General features: G+C 40.5%; 1 protein-coding gene across 3 annotated transcripts in view; it reads right to left on the bottom strand.

Moving 5' to 3' along the window:
- The window catches only part of tatdn2.L (TatD DNase domain containing 2 L homeolog), a 32,601-nt gene extending 11,490 nt beyond the window's left edge, over window positions 1-21,111 (bottom strand). For 2 of the 3 annotated variants that reach the window (XM_018259038.2, XM_018259039.2), the window contains exons 1-4: window positions 20,728-20,835; window positions 8,945-9,238; window positions 2,552-3,010; window positions 762-1,592 (exon numbers count right to left, since the gene is read on the bottom strand). In XM_018259038.2, the coding sequence (XP_018114527.1) occupies window positions 762-1,592; window positions 2,552-3,010; window positions 8,945-9,238; window positions 20,728-20,769 (1,626 nt within the window). In that variant the 5' untranslated portion in view covers window positions 20,770-20,835. Of the gene's footprint in view, window positions 1-761; window positions 1,593-2,551; window positions 3,011-8,944; window positions 9,239-20,727 lie in introns of all 3 variants that reach the window. The other variant, XM_018259037.2, reaches the window with a different exon arrangement.
- Between the last annotated feature and the right edge of the window lie 575 nt (window positions 21,112-21,686).

The following is a 21,686-nucleotide window of genomic DNA, read 5'->3' as shown; positions in this document are numbered from 1 at the left end:
ATTGACCTAAGAGCAAGATCAATAGTGAATTTTTGCTAGGTACAAACGAATGCTAGCGCATCTTCAATAAGAAATGCTCGTACTGCTGAAGTAATCCTCGCGAAAAATCGACAGTTTTCGGCACCGAGGACGAAACTCTGCATGTTGGCGTAGTCGTATCGCATTTTCTCCTGGCGAACTGGTGCGAAGCTGATCCTGGCGAAAATTTGACAGATAGTGACTCTACCCCATGTCTCTCTACATGCAGGATTTGTGCAAAAGGCAGTTAATTTGTTAGATTTTGTTTGTTCTGGAATCTGTTATTTGAGTGAGCTCTAATCCATCTGCTAGGAAAGGAATCCCCCCTATAAGATATATTGGATATAATTGTCAATGACACCCAACTGCTATATGAAGACAGAATGAAGAGGAACAGATGCTGAGACAGGGACAGTGAAGATAAACTTGATAATTTCAGAAATGCTGAATATTTAATTGATTGTATTTAGAAAGTTTCTTATTTCAGTATCATGAAGATTATATTCAATTTTCATTTTCACGATAGTTCTCCTTTAAAGTGCAAGGAGTGTGTTTGGATGCAGGTAACTTTAACTTAACTTCCACCGTTTCCAACCTATTGGATGTATAATCTATTGCCTCTTCATTGTGGGTCATGACACAATCCATTAAAACACAGCCACTGTGCTCAGTGCCTGATGTGCTACAAAGTAAAAGATTAATCCAGAATGAAAACACAAAATCACTGAAGCACCCCATCTCACCTCGTGCTGCACTGATACTTGAGTGGAACATTTGTGTGAATAATCTAAACCCATTTCTCCATAGGCAACTGCCTTCGGATGCCTCATTGCCTTCAAAATCTCTGCTTGCTTCTTGTCAGTGTAATACTGGGCAAAGTGCGGGTGACAACCAAATGCTCCCCACACCATATCTTCTTCAAGCAAACGCTCCCACTGCTGGTTGTGCAATGTATCTGGGTCACAGAAATCAGCAATGCAGCCCTGAAATTCCCTAGGGAATGTGGTGGTGTACTTCCTTCTAAGATCTGTAAAAGAGCCACTGAATGAGAGTTTTGAAAATAACATGTCCAGGTGACAGTGGGTGTCAATGAAGCCATCCTCGAGGAACTTGGGAAGTTTAATGGTGTCTGTGAGACAGGGCTCTGATGTCCTTCTCATCATCTTAGTTGTGTTCTCATAAATCAATGAGGTATCAAAAGAGCCAGATCTCTCACGGCACCTGCTACCAGCACTGTCACTATCACTGGACACACTAAGGGCTATATTATCCAAAATGTTTGCAGAATGTTCAGAAAAAAAGCTGCTGTAGGATTCATCCTGGCGCCATGTGTTCTCTTCAGTTCTGGGTACATAAGTGGAGCTACTGGCTGACCTCTCTATGTAATTTCTCCACGGGCTTCTGTACAGGTGCAGTGGGTACATGACGTAGCGAGAAGAAACATCAGAGGGCTCCTCTGCTGTGGAACTGGAAGGAGGAACCTCCTCTTCCTGTGAAAACCTGGCCAACGATACCACATCTTCAATATCGGAGAAGTCACTTCCTATGGATGGATCCTTATCCGAAATATCTTCCTGCACAAACAGAAAATAGAAAAACATACTACAGAGAAATATATTGTATGCATCAATCCTGCAATAACAATACAACACACTATGGGGCATATTTATCAAAGAGTGAAATTAGAGATCACCACAGTCCGCTAGAGTGAGATATCGCCTCTTTCCATTCATTTCTATGGAATTTTTAAAGGCGTATTTATGAAATGGTGAACTTTCACTATCACCCTTTGATAAATACACCTTTAAAAATCCCATAGAAATGAATGGAGTGAGGCGGTATTTCACTCTAGCGGACTGTGGTGATCTCTACTTTCACTCCGTAGTAAAAATACCCCTATGACTTATGGCACATTGGAGGGCTCTAGTCTGGTCTATTTTAACTAACAGAAAAAAAGCTGAAAACTGCCGTCTCTCACTTGCTTTAATTAAAATAATGAAATGAATTTCAGTCTAACACTGGAATATGCAGGTTCAAAAACATCAGTACCAACCCAACTGTAACCTGTTTCCCATTCAAGTTAATAGGGAAACAGCAGCAGCAGATTCAACTGAAATATGCCCTTGCCATTCACCTAAATTAGCAATCCATTCTTGGTTCAAGCAACCTTCTGTGGTCAGTTATTTCCCCTCTTAGTAATATATGAATATATGGTCATAACAATCACCCTGCAGTACCTGAACCATCTAAAAAGCTAAGCCCCCACCCAGTGCATTGGGTCCACCTAGGGGGAAACCATAACAGCTGGAAAAGAGAATTTGATTAGAAAGCCATTGTGCATTCTCAATCCCAACTGAACACCACACATCTCTTTTTTACCTATTGCCTAAACATTTTTGGAAGCTTGGCCTTTGTAAAATAAGATGTACCAATGAAAATTCACTGATCGTCAAAATGCCAGCCTGCTTCTATGGAAGCAAGTCGATAAATTTTCCAAGACATTTATTATGCAGCATACTGCACAAATTCTCACCGTGTCGCCATCTTTATCAGAATCCTCATCATACAGAAATACAAGACGTGAAGATTCCTGCTGCATATCAGCTCTGGGCTCAGGCTGAAGATCTGTAGTGGCAGGGCTAGAATTTAGCAAGTCAGCGCAGGATTCATCGTTCTTTTCTTGGTGCTTTGATGCTGCAGTCTCTTTCCTCCTATGCAAGTTCTTGCTCTCTGTTTCTGGGCTGTAAAGCTTCTCTGTGGTGTCTGTATCAATACTCGTCTCTTTCTTTGATTCCTCTTCACTTCCTCTCTCCTGCTGTCTTTTCTTGGGGGTGCTGGTCAGTGACTGTGTTCCTTTAGGATTCTTTATGATATCTTGGAATGCTCTCATGAACAGCATAGTGGGAGCCTGAGCTCTGGGTGTCCTACAGCTAGAGATGTCCTTTGGGGAACGTCTGGTGTTTTCAGCACCCTGATCAGCATTATGGTTACTCTGCAAAACAAAGGTATCTGTATCTTAAATTAAAAACAGAGATAGATTTAATCTCTTGCTTGGCTTTTAAGGGATCCCTAGGACTTTTTCCACAAACTTGTCACAGGGGGTCACCATATTGGAAAGTGTCTGTGACATTCACATGCTCAGAGGGCTCTGAGCAGCTGTTGAGAAGCTAAGCTTAGGGGTTGTCTAGTTATTATTATTATTATTATCAAGCAGAAAATTAGGTTTGTCTGTAATATAAGCTGATGCTACAGGGCTGATTATTAAATTCTGATGCTAATTGTACGGGTTTCTGTGCTGCCATGTAGTAATTATCTGTATTATTAAACAAAGAAAAAGTAGTAACCCCACACAGTCTGAAAATGGTTTTTATTCTGAATTAATTAGAACTTTACCTTTGTTCATTGTTATTAAGGTTATCCACAAACTCTAAGGCTTCAGATTTAGTGCCTTACCAGAGCATGAGGATATAGTCTATTTAGCGAATCCATTTTAAAATTTTGCTCTGGTATGTGAATAAGGCTTACCCCTTCACTATTGTTTCCTCCCAAAAGCCCAAGAAAAGGTTGGCATAAGAGGGGGCGCATGATGTTCCCATGGCAGTCCCCTGAGTCTGTAAGTAGAACTTTCCATCGAAGGTGAAGTAAGTAAACACAGCAGTTTTACCAGTGCAGGACAACACTGCATTATGTTTCATTACTTTAAAACACTTTTATTTTTCGACATTACTGTTCCTTTAATTGATATTCAGCATCAACCGCATAAGATAATTTATTCTCACCACATGAAGTAGAAGACCAATTAGCACTGAGCACCTTCTCGTTATGCACCTTAAAGGAAAACTACACCCCCCAAACAATGTAGGTCTCTATAAAAAGATATTGCATAAAACAGCTCATATGTAAAATCCTGCTTCATGTAAATAAACAATTTTCATAATAATATACTTTTCTAGTAGTATGTACCATTGGGTAATCATAAATAGAAAATTGCCATTTTAAAAAATAAGGGCCGCCCCCTGGGATCGTAGGATTCACTGTACTCACAAGCATATCAACAAACCATACATGTTAGGTCACATGAGCCAATTAACAGACAGAGTTGTGTCTTTTGCTTCCACACTTCTTCCTGTTCCAGTTAGAGTTGTAGTATTTCTGGTCAGGTGATCTCTGAGGCAGCACACAGACCATCACAAAATGGTGGCTCAAGGCAAGAGATGTAAAAGGGCAATATTTACTTAAATATATATTCCAGTTTGGTAAGATTCTTTAATATGCCACTTAATATGATATGAACTATCTGTTCATTTTGGAGGTATAGTTTTCCTTTAATGTTAAAGGTAGTTCTAATAAATTCAGAATAAAACCATTTTCAGACTGTATGGGGTTACTACTTTTTCTTTGTTTAATAAATTGTAACTAGTAATTCACCTTGACAGTTTGATTTTAACGGTTTATTACAAGAACAATTATTGGTTCAATTATCTGTATTAATCACTAATCAGCCTTATATTGTGACATGTATATTCTATGTGTACTGTATATTGTGAGTGGGTCCCTAAGCTCAGTAAGTGACAGCAGCACAGAGCATGTGCAGTGAATCAGCAGAAAAGAAGATGGGGAGCTACAGGGGCATCTTTGGAGACACAGATCTTTACTGCTAAAGGGCTGTGGTTGCCTTGGGCTGGTACAGAAGCACAAAACATAATGTACAACATTTCTAGCTACTTCTTTAGTTAAGCTTTAGTTCTCCTTTAAGGTGGCCATACACAGGGAGATCCGCTCGTTTGGTGACATTAAGGTGGGCGATCAACTTTTGGCCAGATATCAATCGGGGAAGCCGTCGGACGGCCGATAAGCTGCCGACTCAGTCTGTCGGCACCTTGTATGGCCCGTGTATGGCCAGCTTTAGACTTATGTGACGTGACATTTTGACCACCACACTGTTCATATGGTTAAAACAGAAATATAAGTAGAAACACAGATTGTGCTGTTGTATCTGCCATAAAAATTGCCTTGGTTTGGAGTACTTTCTGCTGGAGTGCTGTACAACTATGTTTGATGCATTTGCTAAGTACAGGTATGGGACCTGTTATCCAGAATGCTTTTCTGGCTAACGGATCTTTCTGTAATTTGGATCTACATACCTTAAGTCTACTAGAAAATCATGTAAACATTAAATATTCCCAATATGCTGGTTTTGATTCCAATAAAGATAAATTATAATTTAGTTTGGATCAAGTACATTGTAATATTTTATTATTACAGAGAGAAAGGAAACATTTTTAAAAATGTGGATTACTTGGATAAAAGTGAGTCTATGGGAGATGGCATTTCCATAATACTGAACTTTCTGGATAACGGGTTTCCGGATAATGGATCCCATACCTGTATCACCTGGGCAGATGTGTAAACGGCAAACTCACTGATGGTACCATACTAACAGTACTATTCTAGATGATGGTTCTCTAATAGTAGACCCCAAAACCATAGCACATGAATTTGCAGCTTTCTATAAAAACCTATACACATCCACAAAAACTTACTCCAAAGCCCAACTCTCTCAATTTCTGAACTCTATTCCTATACCTACCCTTTCTCACAATGACTGGGCATTTCTTGACTCCCCCATAACTGTTCAAGAAATAACCGAGGCAATTCCTCTCTACCCTCCAATAAGACTCCGTGTCCAGACAGGCTTCCCCCGGACTGGTATATGACTCTCCTGTTGCAACTTGCCCCATAATACTTGGAAACTCTCCACAACGCATATGAGAATGACTCATTGCCCTCATCCTTCGCAGCGGCACTAATAGTGGTCATTCTCAAACCATCCCTCTGCACCTCATACCACCCTATATCTCTCCTTAACACAGATACCAAGATCCTGGCCAAAATCCTTGCTTCCCAACTTCAACAGGTGGTCCCTGGTTTCATGCCTGCGCACTCGACCAATATTAATCTCCGGAGACTTTTTACCAATCTTCAAATCAAGCAGGAACTAGCAAAATCCTTTCTGGTGGAGGTCTTAACCCATTTCAGGCTAGGCCCAAGATACTTAAATTGGATTAAACTCCTTTATAAGAATCTCATAGCCCACGTCAGAGTGAATGGCTTTATATCCCCCTCCTTTCCACAAACCAGAGGAACAAGGCAAGGGTGCCCCCATTCCCCCTCATCAATTGAGCCACTAGCAATCCTAATTAGACAATCCCCCTAAATCAAAGGTTTAACCCTACCCACTAAACAACTTCTCTGTTTGCGAACGATATTTTAATATACTTGGCAGATCCCAAAAATTCCCTTGCCAATCTACTCAATGTGGTCAACCAATTTGGCTTTTTTTCAGGTCTGTGGATCAACTGGAAGAAATCTGTTCTCGACAGACCCCAATCAAACCTACCTTCTGCCACCTGAGACTCCCCTGAAGTGGGCCAATCAGTTCAAATATCTAGGGGTCATGATCCAGGCAGATGTCACTAAATTTTTAACACTAAACCTTGACCCAGCCCTTACCAAACTAACACACACCCTATCCCACAGGACCAAATTGTTATTAACCCTCTGGGGTAGGGTTAACATTGTCAAAATGGTTTACCTCCCCAAGCTTCTATACATACTCCATCATTCCAAGTCCATATTCCAAAAACATTTTTCAAAAAATTGGACCAACTTCTAATCCCTTTCTAGTGGAACAACAAAACACCTAGACACCTAGCAAATTATGTGCTTCACACGAAGGAGGAGGATTGGCCTTCCGCAATTTCTACTTATACTACCTAGCTTTACAGATTGGTTACCTCCATTGGTGTTTCAACCCAGACCCCTATATTCCCAACTCACAACTCCAGGCACACTTGGTATCCTCTTGGGATGGACTGCACATCTTCCCATACTGTTCCCCTAAAGACACAGAACCTCTAACTACAACTCTTAGCACACCTCATTAAACCTGGTTGTTAGCTCTTAAACTCCTAGGGCACTCCCCACCAGGTCCGGACTGAGAATTAAAATAGGCCCTGCCATTTCAGCTACACAGAGGCCCAATCAGCCCACATAGAGGCCCAAACAGCCCCCACCAGCCCACTAAATAGTGACTTTCTATGGGACCTTATAGCAGCCCCTCTGGCATTTGCCAGAACCCACAGATTACCAGTCTGGGCCTGCTCCCCACTCATATATTCCCTTCACCTCCCTCTGTGGAGGAATTCATACATTACCACACTTCCGGAACTTGCAAGACTTTACCCTCTGGCCTAACCAGAATGTCAAATGCTTGGGGATCTTTTAGACAATTTGACCTTTCCAACATATTCCATACTGCAGCTAAAATGCAAAGCAGGTCATATTCTACTTTTTAAATATCTACAGACATGCCTTCTGCTCCCAATTTACCATTCTCAACCCCCCTCTCTTACTATAGAAGAAACTCTCCATGACCCTAATCCCCCTAAAATGATATCCCGACTGTACCAAACCCTACTTCTGTCGGGCCCCAAACCCTTCCAAGCAGCACAGGAAAGGTGGTCCATTAACATTCCAGGCCTCGAAAAAGATGACTGAGACAAGGCAATAGACAATGCTTACTCCTGTCTTATCTCACTTAAAGATAGGCTTATACAATACAAGACAATACACCATCTCTATGTAACTCCCATCCCACTTGGGACGAAATCCTGACAACTCTTGTCCTAGGTGATATGGGAATTTTTTCCTTTTGGTCCCAGGTCATAAATGACCTGGCGGATAACCAACTACTTGCCTTCTAGGGGTCGTTGAGGCAATAATCCCTGCCAAACATGCCAGGATAAGGTCACGCATTCTGTTATGTTATGCTAAGAACAGTGACAATGCACTAGATGGGTAACCTTTTGAACCCGTGAGCAACATTCAAAAGTAAAAGGAGTTTGGGAGCAACACTAGCATGGAAAGTGTTCTTGGTGTGCCAAATAAGTGCTGTGATTGGCTATTTCATAGCCCCTATGTAGATTGTCAACCTACATTAAAGTGGACCTGTCACCCAGACACAAAAATCTGTATAATAAAAGTCCTTTTCAAATTAAACATGAAATCCAATTTCTATTTTTTATTAAAGCATTCATAGCTGTTGTAAACTCATTTAAAAATCTCAGCTGTCAATCAAATATTGTCTGCCCCTCCTCTATGCCAGTGGCATAGAGGCGGGGCAGACAATTACTTTCACTTTCCATTCAGCACTTCCTAGAAATTGCTGCTCTCCCCACATTCCACCAGTTCTCTTTACCATTTAATTGTGTAACCAGGGCATGGACATCAGGTCCCCCATTCTGGTGCACAAACAAGATTCTGAGATGATACAAGGCTTGTATTAATAACAGTGTCCACAAAAAGGCTGCTGCCTGCTTGTTATAATTATGAATTCCCAGACTGAAGGAAGCAAGATTCAAATAATTTATATAGTGTAATTAAAGTTCATTTTGCTTGACTAATGTGATAAAATAGGATTTTGAATAATTTTTTTGGGTGACGGGTCCCCTTTAAGTCTCTGTTTGGCAGTACACCTGTTTTTTATGAAATCAAAACTTTCCTTTAAGCATGGAATTCAAAAATAAGCACCTGCTTTGAGGCCACCGGGAGCAACATCCAAGGGGTTGGAAAGAAACATGTTGCTCATGAGCTACAGGTTGGGGATCACTGTCTTAGGGCATGGAAACAGTTAGTTAACAACGCTGTCCCACTCTTCAAACTCACATACAAAATCAGAGGCTCGCCTGCCAAATTTGACATTGTCTGGGGGCCATGGTGTGATATTGATCCGGTCTCTGAAGCAGGTTAGTGATTTGCATCACTGGGGTTTGCCGAACATATAGGCACCCTCCAGTGGTTTAGCCTTTAGCATTGGAATAATATATAACAAATTTAGCCAAATGAAAAATTAGAATGCAATTACCTGAGTGCCACTAGTTTTTATACTGGGCCTGCCTCTGCCTTTGGCCAGTGCAGAATGCTCATCAGAATCCTCACGCCGCGATCCAGGGCTCTCAGGTGGAGCAGCACCGCGTGGACTTATAGTTACGTGTCGTTCCATCACCCAGGGAGGTCTTTCTGACTCTTCATTTGTGGTGTAACTGACCCTTCTAGGTGGATCACTCTCACTGCGCTTAAGATATTTGTTAGGGGACATTTCTGGTGGACTTGACCACCTATGCTTCCTTAACTTGTTACCACTTGAAGCCATAATTACCTAAAAACAAAACAATAATACAAAATAAAGGACATTATGGTATAATGGTGATATTGCATACCTTTGTAAAAGTTTACTCACACTAAATACATAGAAGCTGTTTTTTATGGTAGAGGTATGGGATCGATTACCCAAAAAGTTCCGAATTACAGAAAGGCTATCTCCCATAGACTCCATTTCCTCCAAATAATTAAATTTTTTTTAAAATGATTTCCCTTTTCTCTGTAATAATAAAACATTAGTTTGTACTTGATCCCAACTAAGATTTAATTAATCCTTATTGGAAGCAAAACCAGCCTATTGAGTTTATTTAATGTTTACATGATTTTCTAGTAGACTTAAGGAACGAAGATCCAAATTACGAAAATTTGCCAGCACTGGCTTCGCGCACATCGCAACACTTCCCCAGGCGTAAATTCGCCTGGACAATGCTAATTCACGAAGATCCAAAGTTGCGCACAGGGTACTGAACACTGGCAAAATTACGCTCAGCGGTCGAAGTTACACTAGCGCTGGCTAATTAACATACGGCGTGCAGTTAAAGTACAATGGACGTATATGCTGCAGCAATTACATTACACTACACAAGCCCAGGGAACCTTAATAAAATGATATAAAGTTGTTATATTGCCCTACACATGTGCCCACAGTATAGTTTAGGTGCCAAATGTTAGCAAATGTAGGGGGAAGGAGGGTACCCCAAAAAAAAAAATTACTATCTTTTTCAGTCTATCACCCTTTAAATAGGAAAAACCGCCAGCGTTTTTTGGGACTTGAGGAACTCCTATCTACTCCATTGCACTTCGCCTGGTCTGAAGTGGCGAAGGCAAGTCTGGCGATGGAGGTAACGGTCAGTAAAATCAAAATCTTAGTGAATTTGCGTAGTAACGCTCTTTCGCCAGACCGAAAATTTGCCTGGCGTAAGAGTGCGAAGTTGCACCAGAGTCTATCTCCTTGACGAATTTATGCCAGTGGATTTACGCCAGCTACCGTTAGTAAATAGGCGAAGTGCCAAAATGAATTTTCGCCGGCGTTAGCCACTTCGCCCTTTAGTAAATTTCCCCCATAGCCTAAAGCTGGGATAAAGGATGGGGGTTTGAGCTCATTAAAGAAACATTGCCAATTGCATGGTTATAGAAGCAGTGGTAAAATTGTAAAAACAAAGTGCTTTATATTAGAACAAACTATATATATATATTTTTCATTTAAGGCCTGTTTATAGAATATATTGAGGACGTACATGATTCATTTAAGACCTAGTATTTGATTCTCAACTTTTGCTGAGCTACATTTCCCAACACTGTCAGCCGCTACTAGTGAAGTCATAACCTGTTCCACTGGTGCAACACCCTGAATAGGCTTTGCATATTTGAACTGGATGCATTTGTCTCTTTTGCAATATCACTTACTAGTCATATAATTAGAGGGAATAAAAACTGTCCCGTGCTAATTATAAAGAACGCTATGACTGGAGAGGTGCAGCCATTTTCCTAGAGACACAAGTCTAGATAACTGTAAATAAACACAGATGTTGTGAGAAAGCAATATTTTTTTTATTATCTTATATTTATTAAGCCATTTTTAAACCACATATTGTTGGGTTCCAGTGTCTTTTGTTGACTCCTATTAAATCATAACCCCGACCACTTTATTGAACGTTCGCCTTTCCTTCTCCATAAATGTTACACCATCTTTGCTTTCTCACCTATGTTATGACATTATATCCATCGCCATTAACAGGATTAACTCTTGGTATTTATGAGGAATGCACCGTATCCACTATTTGGGATTCGGCCGAATCCCCGGTGAAAGATTCGGCCGAATAGCAAACCGAATCCTAATTTGCGTATGCAAATTAAGGGCCGAAGAGGTACAGTGGAAAAAATTCTTCTTTTGTGACGAAAAGTCATATGATTTCCCTACCCGCCCCTAATTTACATATGCAAATTCAGTTCGGCCAGGCACAAGGATTCGGCCGAATCCCGAACAGAATCCTGGATTCACGCATCCCTAGTATTCATGGGTAACTATCTCTAGCCTTCACAGCAACCCATGGCATGATGGGGGGTACATCAGGGTCATAGCTATAGAGGAAGCAGACCCTGCAACTACTGGGGGTGCAGGAAAATGGAGTAGAGCGGGCCCCCGACTAATGATCACTTTAATTTAGTATACGTTGACGAAAAATGTTATTCCTAAAGTTAAAGGAGTGGTTCACCCTTAAGTTAACTTTTAATATGTTATAGAATGGCCAATTTTCCAGCTTTGAAGTGGGGGTCACTGACCCCATCTTATAAAAAAAATGCTCTGCAAGGCTACTAATGTATTGTTATTATTGCTACTTTTTATTACTAATTTTTCTATTCAGACCCTCTCCTATTCATAGTCCTTTATTCAAATCAAGGCATGGTTGCTAGGGTAATTCAGACCCTAGCAACCAGATTTCTCATACTTCAAACTGGAGAGTCGCTGAATAAAAAGCTAAATAACTCAAAAAACACAAATGATTAAAAAAAATGAAAGCCAATTATAAACTGTTAACTAAGAGGTTAACTACCCCTTTAAGGGGGCCCTAGGCTAATAACACTGTATCACAGAGTTGTGAGGGTTTCCAAAAAATGAAGAAGTCAGATGTAAAAAGTAAAAAGTCTTTATTAGGACATGGAGACCTAACGCGTTTCGTGCCTGTATGGGCACTTACTCATAGGCTAAATGTCACACCCCTATGCACCTGTTATATAGGGGGCTGTGGCCAATCACCAAGATGCAAACACATATTGCCATTATATACAATTAGTGAAGTTCCACCTAGTGGTGGGAGCACATACATACATATATCTTAACAAAAGGAAGGGAAAAAAAGAAGGGAAGGGGAAAAAAAGGGGAAGGAACACCTCAAAGAATAAAATAAACAAGTAATATAAATGAAAAAAACAATTACATACAAAAAAACAAACTTTAAAGCAAACAAATATGTACTTAAATTTACAAAATGATAAGTATTCCAGATATGCCCGTCGTGAATGCACCTATGGTACGGTGCATGACACGATGAAAGTATAGCATACCAAATGGGTTATTTATGAAGAACAGGCCTCTATTCACAAAACAAATAAAAATATATATAATTTATATAATCTATACATAAATACTCTTCAAAAAGGAAGAAAAAAAGGAAAAAAGGAAAAACAAGTACTCAAAAGAAAATATGCCAAATAACTTAACACAGCAAAAACGAATCAAAATAGGAAATCAAAAGAAACATATGACATCATAGTCACTATTAAGACCAAAAGGTTTTCTACTCGCCAAGAAAAAAATCCATTTAGTTTCCAAACGGAGCAGCTTTGGCAGGGCATCTCCCCCTCGTTTACCCTTTATTACTCTATCAATACCCAAAACTGACAATTTGGTAATATCTCCCCCATTGCATTCCTGAAAATGTTTAGCTACTTGGGAATCACTATGTCCCTTCTTTATATCCAGAATATGCTCTCGAATACGATTTTTTAAGGGGCGGGAGGTTTGACCCACGTACTGAATGTTACATGCCTTACATTCTAAAAGATAAATAACGAATGAGGTGTTACAATTAATGAACCATCTGATGGTGTATTGGCGTCCTGTTGTGCTGGATCTAAATGTTTTTGTCTTGGTGACCTGCGCACAGGTTAAACATCTAGATGCACCACACTTAAACATGCCCTTAGTGTTTAGCCAGTTCATGTTGGTAATGGGTGCTTGTACCAAGCTAGGAGCAAGTGTGTTACCTATTGTACGAGTACGGCGGGTAACTGTTTTGTATCCTAGATCAAGTACTTGATCCAGGGCTGGGTCAGTTCTTAAAATGCATAAATTTCTTTCAAACAATCTCTTTATGTGATTATATTGTAAGCTAAATTCTGTGATAAAGTGAACAGGGCTATTGACTTGCTCTGACTGTGTAGTGATGTTAACCAATGAGTTGTTATCTGTTCTTTGGCTCAAGTTCTCTCGTCGCTCATTGGGACAATAATTAAGAGCTTTATTAAAGGCCTGATTTAGATGTTTTTCAGAATAACCCCTAGCACGAAATCTTTGTCTTAATACTTCTGACTGAGATACGAATTCTTGTACATCTGTACACAGTCTTCGTAATCTCATAAATTGCCCTATTGGAACTGCCTTAATCACATGTTTGGGGTGACACGAAGATGCTTGTAATAAGGAATTCCCAGAGTTTGGTTTTCTATAGATGGTGGACAAAATTCGCCTGCCATCTTGATAGAGAGTTAAGTCAAGAAAATTGATGGAGTCACTATTTATAAAGTGTGTAAATTTGAGACCTATACAGTTCGAATTTGTATAGTCCACGAATTGCAAAAACTGCATTTGTGTGCCCCGCCAAATCACAATCAGATCGTCGATGTACCGACCAAAGAATACAATATGTTTGCTGAAGGGATTGTTCATATTGTAGACAAACTCCTCTTCCCACCAACCCATCGTAAGATTGGCATATGAAGGGGCAAATTTAGCCCCCATCGCCGTGCCGCGTTGTTGTAAATAAAATTTGTTGTTGTACAAAAAATAATTGTGTGTCAATAGATATTTTATGGCATCAAGCAAAAAAGTTTGAAGATGTGGAGAATAAGTGCTATATGTGGTGAGATGGTATTTAATTGCTTCAAAACCGACATCATGGGAAATACAGGTGTACAAAGACACCACATCCAAAGAGGTCCACATAAAACCTTCTTCCCAAGCAATATTGGATAGTTGTGTCAAGATGTGTTGGCTATCCCTAATGTAACTTCGTAAACGTAGAACCAATGGTTGCAAATATGTATCAACTAGTTGCGCCAAGGGTTCTCCTAAAGATCCTATACCTGATATTATAGGTCTCCCTACAGGGGGACGTGTGTCTTTATGGACCTTCGGTAAATGATAAAAAATAGGTATAACTGGATGTTTTACTTTAAGGAAGTCAATTTGATTTTCATTCAGCAAGTTTGTTCGTGCTGATTCGTCTATCAAAGTAAATAAAATCTGTTGAAATTGACTTCCTTAAAGTAAAACATCCAGTTATACCTATTTTTTATCATTTACCGAAGGTCCATAAAGACACACGTCCCCCTGTAGGGAGACCTATAATATCAGGTATAGGATCTTTAGGAGAACCCTTGGCGCAACTAGTTGATACATATTTGCAACCATTGGTTCTACGTTTACGAAGTTACATTAGGGATAGCCAACACATCTTGACACAACTATCCAATATTGCTTGGGAAGAAGGTTTTATGTGGACCTCTTTGGATGTGGTGTCTTTGTACACCTGTATTTCCCATGATGTCGGTTTTGAAGCAATTAAATACCATCTCACCACATATAGCACTTATTCTCCACATCTTCAAACTTTTTTGCTTGATGCCATAAAATATCTATTGACACACAATTATTTTTTGTACAACAACAAATTTTATTTACAACAACGCGGCACGGCGATGGGGGCTAAATTTGCCCCTTCATATGTCAATCTTACGATGGGTTGGTGGGAAGAGGAGTTTGTCTACAATATGAACAATCCCTTCAGCAAACATATTGTATTCTTTGGTCGGTACATCGACGATCTGATTGTGATTTGGCGGGGCACACAAATGCAGTTTTTGCAATTCGTGGACTATACAAATTCGAACTGTATAGGTCTCAAATTTACACACTTTATAAATAGTGACTCCATCAATTTTCTTGACTTAACTCTCTATCAAGATGGCAGGCGAATTTTGTCCACCATCTATAGAAAACCAAACTCTGGGAATTCCTTATTACAAGCATCTTCGTGTCACCCCAAACATGTGATTAAGGCAGTTCCAATAGGGCAATTTATGAGATTACGAAGACTGTGTACAGATGTACAAGAATTCGTATCTCAGTCAGAAGTATTAAGACAAAGATTTCGTGCTAGGGGTTATTCTGAAAAACATCTAAATCAGGCCTTTAATAAAGCTCTTAATTATTGTCCCAATGAGCGACGAGAGAACTTGAGCCAAAGAACAGATAACAACTCATTGGTTAACATCACTACACAGTCAGAGCAAGTCAATAGCCCTGTTCACTTTATCACAGAATTTAGCTTACAATATAATCACATAAAGAGATTGTTTGAAAGAAATTTATGCATTTTAAGAACTGACCCAGCCCTGGATCAAGTACTTGATCTAGGATACAAAACAGTTACCCGCCGTACTCGTACAATAGGTAACACACTTGCTCCTAGCTTGGTACAAGCACCCATTACCAACATGAACTGGCTAAACACTAAGGGCATGTTTAAGTGTGGTGCATCTAGATGTTTAACCTGTGCGCAGGTCACCAAGACAAAAACATTTAGATCCAGCACAACAGGACGCCAATACACCATCAGATGGTTCATTAATTGTAACACTTCATTCGTTATTTATCTTTTAGAATGTAAGGCATGTAACATTCAGTACGTGGGTCAAACCTCCCGCCCCTTAAAAAATCGTATTCGAGAGCATATTCTGGATATAAAGAAGGGACATAGTGATTCCCAAGTAGCTAAACATTTTCAGGAATGCAATGGGGGAGATATTACCAAATTGTCAGTTTTGGGTATTGATAGAGTAATAAAGGGTAAACGAGGGGGAGATGCCCTGCCAAAGCTGCTCCGTTTGGAAACTAAATGGATTTTTTTCTTGGCGAGTAGAAAACCTTTTGGTCTTAATAGTGACTATGATGTCACATGTTTCTTTTGATTTCCTATTTTGATTCGTTTTTGCTGTGTTAAGTTATTTGGCATATTTTCTTTTGAGTACTTGTTTTTCCTTTTTTCCTTTTTTTTCTTCCTTTTTGAAGAGTATTTTTGTATAGATTATATAAATTATATATATTTTTATTTGTTTTGTGAATAGAGGCCTGTTCTTCATAAATAACCCATTTGGTATGCTATACTTTCATCGTGTCATGCACCGTACCATAGGTGCATTCACGACGGGCATATCTGGAATACTTATCATTTTGTAAATTTAAGTACATATTTGTTTGCTTTAAAGTTTGTTTTTTTGTATGTAATTGTTTTTTTCATTTATATTACTTGTTTATTTTATTCTTTGAGGTGTTCCTTCCCCTTTTTTTCCCCTTCCCTTCTTTTTTTCCCTTCCTTTTGTTAAGATATATGTATGTATGTGCTCCCACCACTAGGTGGAACTTCACTAATTGTATATAATGGCAATATGTGTTTGCATCTTGGTGATTGGCCACAGCCCCCTATATAACAGGTGCATAGGGGTGTGACATTTAGCCTATGAGTAAGTGCCCATACAGGCACGAAACGCGTTAGGTCTCCATGTCCTAATAAAGACTTTTTACTTTTTACATCTGACTTCTTCATTTTTTGGAAACCCTCACAACTCTGTGATACAGTGTTCTTGGCTTTTTGCACCTTGGGACTGAGGTGAACTGTGAGTGTTTTCATATTTATATTTTTCTGTTATTTTTTGTATTTCATAATTATTTTTGTGAGGTGGCATTATAGATTTTTCCATTGTGGCAGCAGCACAGACTAAAGTATCTGTGGCCCTAGGCTAATCCTGCTGAGTTTACCCAATTACACATTTGCCAGTGCATAATTGGAACACTGACCATATGATCTTTGCGGCCTGGTGTTGGGAGTTGTACTTTGACAACAGCTACTTCCCATTAGCAGGAATGAGTTCTTAGGCGAGTCAGTGGCACCTATACCTTCCCTGCTGCACTAATAGGAATGTTCCAGGGGCGTTAGCATTGTTCAGGGCACGATGGGAGGCAAACAAAATGACTTACTGGCTTTGTTGCCCCCGAGCAACGCCCCCCTCTTCCGCTGTCTATTCTCTGAACTCTGCGTCACATTTACCCCATTTCTTGTCGACACCGCATTTCTCCTTCCGCCCCTAAGACGCTCGCTGGTTTGTCAAAATGTCGCTTGTGATTGGCCAGAGCCCACGCCAACTTATGAAGCGGGCTTCCTATTGGTTCGTGTTGTCCGGACACGGATTGGCCTTATACTGATGTGGAGAAAGTTGTGCCTGTGTCGCTTGAGGAAAGAGTGGAGGCTGTTTTGTGTGTTGTCAGTCACAATGATTGAACTATGAAGATTAAGATGATTATTGGGCTAGGTGGGAGTATGGGTTTACCTTGTGACAATGTAGGAAAAGCCCAGCCTCTACAGAAATGTGACACACTGGAAAGTCCCTATAAGGGTTGGCAATGGCACCTTTTGTGGTAATACAGACTAGCAGCCTCCCTCCTGGCACTTTATTTTCTTACATGTTAAAAGCAGGGCTGCCGGGTCTCATATTCCAAACCAGCCCTAGAGGCAGCTACAAAACCAGCCCATACCTCCCAACATTTTGGAAATAAAAAGAGGGACAAAAAAAGTGGCCGCCCCTAGCGTGCTGAATTTGTTTGACCACGCCGCTTTGTGTGGCCACACCCCCTAATTACTATGCTCATTTTACAAAATTTGGCAGGTTCTGAAAGTGTGAACATATTTCTGTTTTTTGCCTCCAAGCCTGGAATTCAAAAATAATCACCTGCTTTGAGGCCTCTTGGAGCAACATCCAAGGGGTTGGAGAGCAAAATGTTGTTCACGAGCTACTCCAGTGATCCCCAACCAGTAGCTTGAGAGCAACATGTTGCTCTCCATCCCCTTGGGTGTTGCTCTCAGTGTCCTCAAAACAAGTGCTTATTTTTGAATTTCCGGCTTGGAGGCAAGTTTTAATTGCATAAAAACTAAGTATAGTGCCAAGTAGTGCCTCTTGTAGGCTGCCTGTCCATGTAGGGGCTACCAAATAGCCAAGCACAGCCCTTATTTGGCAACACAAGGGACTCTGTAATGCTTGTGTTGCTCCTCAACTCTTTTTACATTTGAATGTGGCTCATGGGTAAAAAAGGTTGGGGATCACTAACTTTTCCCAAGGGACCTGTTATCTTATATTGTTACAATTACATATTTGCTTATCTCAAAATTGTTACAAAAGTAGCTTATCTGCTGCTGTAGCTGTTCTGGGCTCTCTGCCAAAAGTCAATTAAATTAGAAACTGTTTCTTTTTCTGGCTGTTCAGTGCAGAGAAAAACGGGACTTTCCAGTACAAACGAGGGACTGCGGGTTGAGCTGTCCCTCTAAAAACGGGACAGTTGGGAGGTAAACTAACCAAGAGGCACTTCAAAAGTAGTCCACAAATAGCATAATGTGTGCAAATTTTCACTGTTTTGCTAATTTTTCCATGAAGCAAAATGAGACAGATTCACCCGTCACCAGGGGCGTAACAATAGAGGGGGGCCAGGAGGTATAGGGGCCCCATAAGGCCCTAATACACATACAATTTAAATAAATATTGGAAAAAAAAACTTAAGCTCTAGACATTCTGGTTTCTTGCAGATTTTCCCCAAAATTGTCTGAAATTAAGGAAAGTCACTGGAAAATGTTAGAATGCTTAAAGAAGAATTCAACCCGTAACTAAAAAATCCCCTAACCCCCTACCCTAAGTAGACCCCCCCCCAACCTAACTGCTAACACTTAGGCTGGGGGAGGGGGTCTATGTAGGGTAGGTTTGAATTCTCCTTTAAAGAAGAATTCAACCCGTAACTAAAAAATCCCCTAACCCCCTACCCTAAGTAGACCCCCCTCCTCCCCCAGAACCTAGCTGCTAACACTTAGGCTGGGGGGAGGGGGTCTATGTAGGGTAGGGTTCAGGGCCGGACTGGGAGTAAAAAGCAGCCCTGGCAAAAAAAATCAAAGCAGCCCACATAGAAATGCATGCTGGTCTTTTATTTACACACAAATATATATATATATATATATATATATATATATATATATATATATATATATATATATATATATATATATATATATTTTAAGTTATAAACAAATGCAAAAGGAGTACATTTTAGTTTCTGGGCTTACGCTAAAGGAGAACTAATATTGCATCCTATAAGATACATACCAATGGGCATTTAAATTTATGTTTGCTTATCATTTACAGTAGGGGGTACATTATCCCTTATAATACATGAGTGATACTCAGAGTTCCCTGTATAACTCAGCCTGCAGCCTTGTGCCTTTATATGGTCACAGAACAACCCCTCAGTGACTTCTAATATCCTTATCATTTACAGTAGGGGCTACATTATCCCTTATAATACATGAGTGATACTTAGAGTTCCCTGTATAACTCAGCCTGTAGCCTTGTGCCTTTATATGGTCACAGAACAACCCCTCAGTGACTTCTAATATCCTTATCATTTACAGTAGGGGGTACATTATCCCTTATAATACATGAGTGATACTCAGAGTTCCCTGTATAACTCAGCCTGCAGCCTTGTGTCTTTATATGGTCACAGAACAACCCCTCAGTGACTTCTAATATCCTTATCATTTACAGTAGGGGGTACATTATCCCTTATAATACATGAGTGATACTCAGAGTTCCCTGTATAACTCAGCCTCAGCCTTGTGCCTTTATATGGTCACAGAACAACCCCTCAGTGACTTCTAATATCCTTATCATTTACAGTAGGGGGTACATTATCCCTTATAATACATGAGTGATACTCAGAGTTCCCTGTATAACTCAGCCTGCAGCCTTGTGCCTTTATATGGTCACAGAACAACCCCTCAGTGACTTCTAATATCCTTATCATTTACAGTAGGGGGTACATTATCCCTTATAATACATGAGTGATACTCAGAGTTCCCTGTATAACTCAGCCTGCAGCCTTGTGCCTTTATATGGTCACAGAACAACCCCTCAGTGACTTCTAATATCCTTATCATTTACAGTAGGGGGTACATTATCCCTTATAATACATGAGTGATACTCAGAGTTCCCTGTATAACTCAGCCTGCAGCAGTTCTAGAGTTGCCAACTGACATACCACAGGGACTCCAGTGTCTGTCTCTCTCCTGCTAACTGTTGCTGTAACCCTGCCTTTGTACTGTATCTATCTCTTACTTGTTCCATTAGCCCCAGCACTTCATGGCACATAGTGGCCACCAACTATTTCATACTCTGACAACCCACTGTCGCAAGAATTACAGAAAGAAAAGGAAAGAGGATGGATCTTTTCTGCTTTATTTTTTTCAAATTCTCACTCATACCCCTTCATTTTTCCACCCTTCAGCATTTAGTTTTTCTTTATTACAGCTTTCTCTCTGTTCATCCTTATTCTGCTTCCCCATCTTCACTCCTATTTAGTTTGGCCCTATATTTCTCATTCGATCAGCCTCTCCTCCTTTTGTTCCTATTTTAAAACAATTGTATTTTAAAAAAATGGATAATTGAATGTTACTGTGGCAGGGAGCATTACATTCAGGGCTTCAGGCAGACCAGCAGTCAGCATACACAATATAATCCACACCAGTCCACAGCCTCAGTAACTACTGGGCAGACATGGACCTGCTGACTGCTGGTCTAAAGTAGTGTGTGCTGCAGCCTGTCTGTACTCACTGAGCTGATGCGGGAGACAGGAGACTGAGAGGCCTTGTACATTCGGCTTCCACACCACTTTGCACGGCAGCTACAGCAGCAGAGACGAGTGGGAGGGGCGGGGCCACAGTTGGAGCTAGGACTGAGGAGCGGGGTCCTAGAGCCCGCCGGATGCGGTGAAAAGTAAGTTTTAAATTAGTGTTGCCGCGGCCCAATTAAACAAAACATAGTGCGGCCCCTCGGGCATTTGCCCGAAAAGTTACATTGCCAGTCCGGGCCTGGTAGGGTTGAATTCTCCTTTAAAGGAGAATTCAACCCGTAACTAAAAAAAACCCTACGTAGACCGCCCCTCCCTCCGAGCCTAGCTGCCCCCCCCCCGTCGGGCAAATGCCCCTAACTTTTTTCTTACCCCTCGGGGCAGATTCAGGCATCAGAGTTCACGTGCGCCTCCTAAGAGTGACGGAAGACTGGCATACAGAGCCCAAAATCTTGTAAACCCCGACTTCTACACATATCAGTCCCATTGCATGCTGGGTATTGTAGTCTTACAGTTGGCAAATTGTTAAACAACAATACTTAACATACATTAGGGCAAGAAAAAACTTTGTACCTTACCTTGGCTAGTTTGCACCCACCAGGTGGCATCTATAGCTGTGACCTCCCTAGTGTTGCACTTACAGACGTGTGGGAGTCCAGGAGTTGTGGTACAAAAGGGAAATGTTGCTCTTTTCTCCCTTGCGACTCAAAGCCCCATACACCTGTACCCCCTGTGCCCCCCTGATGGCGGCCCTGGGTCTGACCATAACCGTATATTCACATATATTGGCCTGACATATTTTCACATGATTTTTAAATTACCCATGATTTATTTTACTCTCCCATATATCTTTGTGCCAATTCAGGTTTCCCACAAATGTCTCCTCACCTTCTATTTAGCCTCATTATCAGGATCATTCAATAACATAATAATGATTATTGTT

The sequence above is a fragment of the Xenopus laevis genome, chromosome 4L (assembly GCF_017654675.1).
Source record: "Xenopus laevis strain J_2021 chromosome 4L, Xenopus_laevis_v10.1, whole genome shotgun sequence".
NCBI lineage: Eukaryota > Metazoa > Chordata > Amphibia > Anura > Pipidae > Xenopus > Xenopus laevis.
The sequence above is the reverse complement of the archived record's forward strand: the minus strand, read 5'-3'. Positions and strand labels throughout refer to the sequence as shown.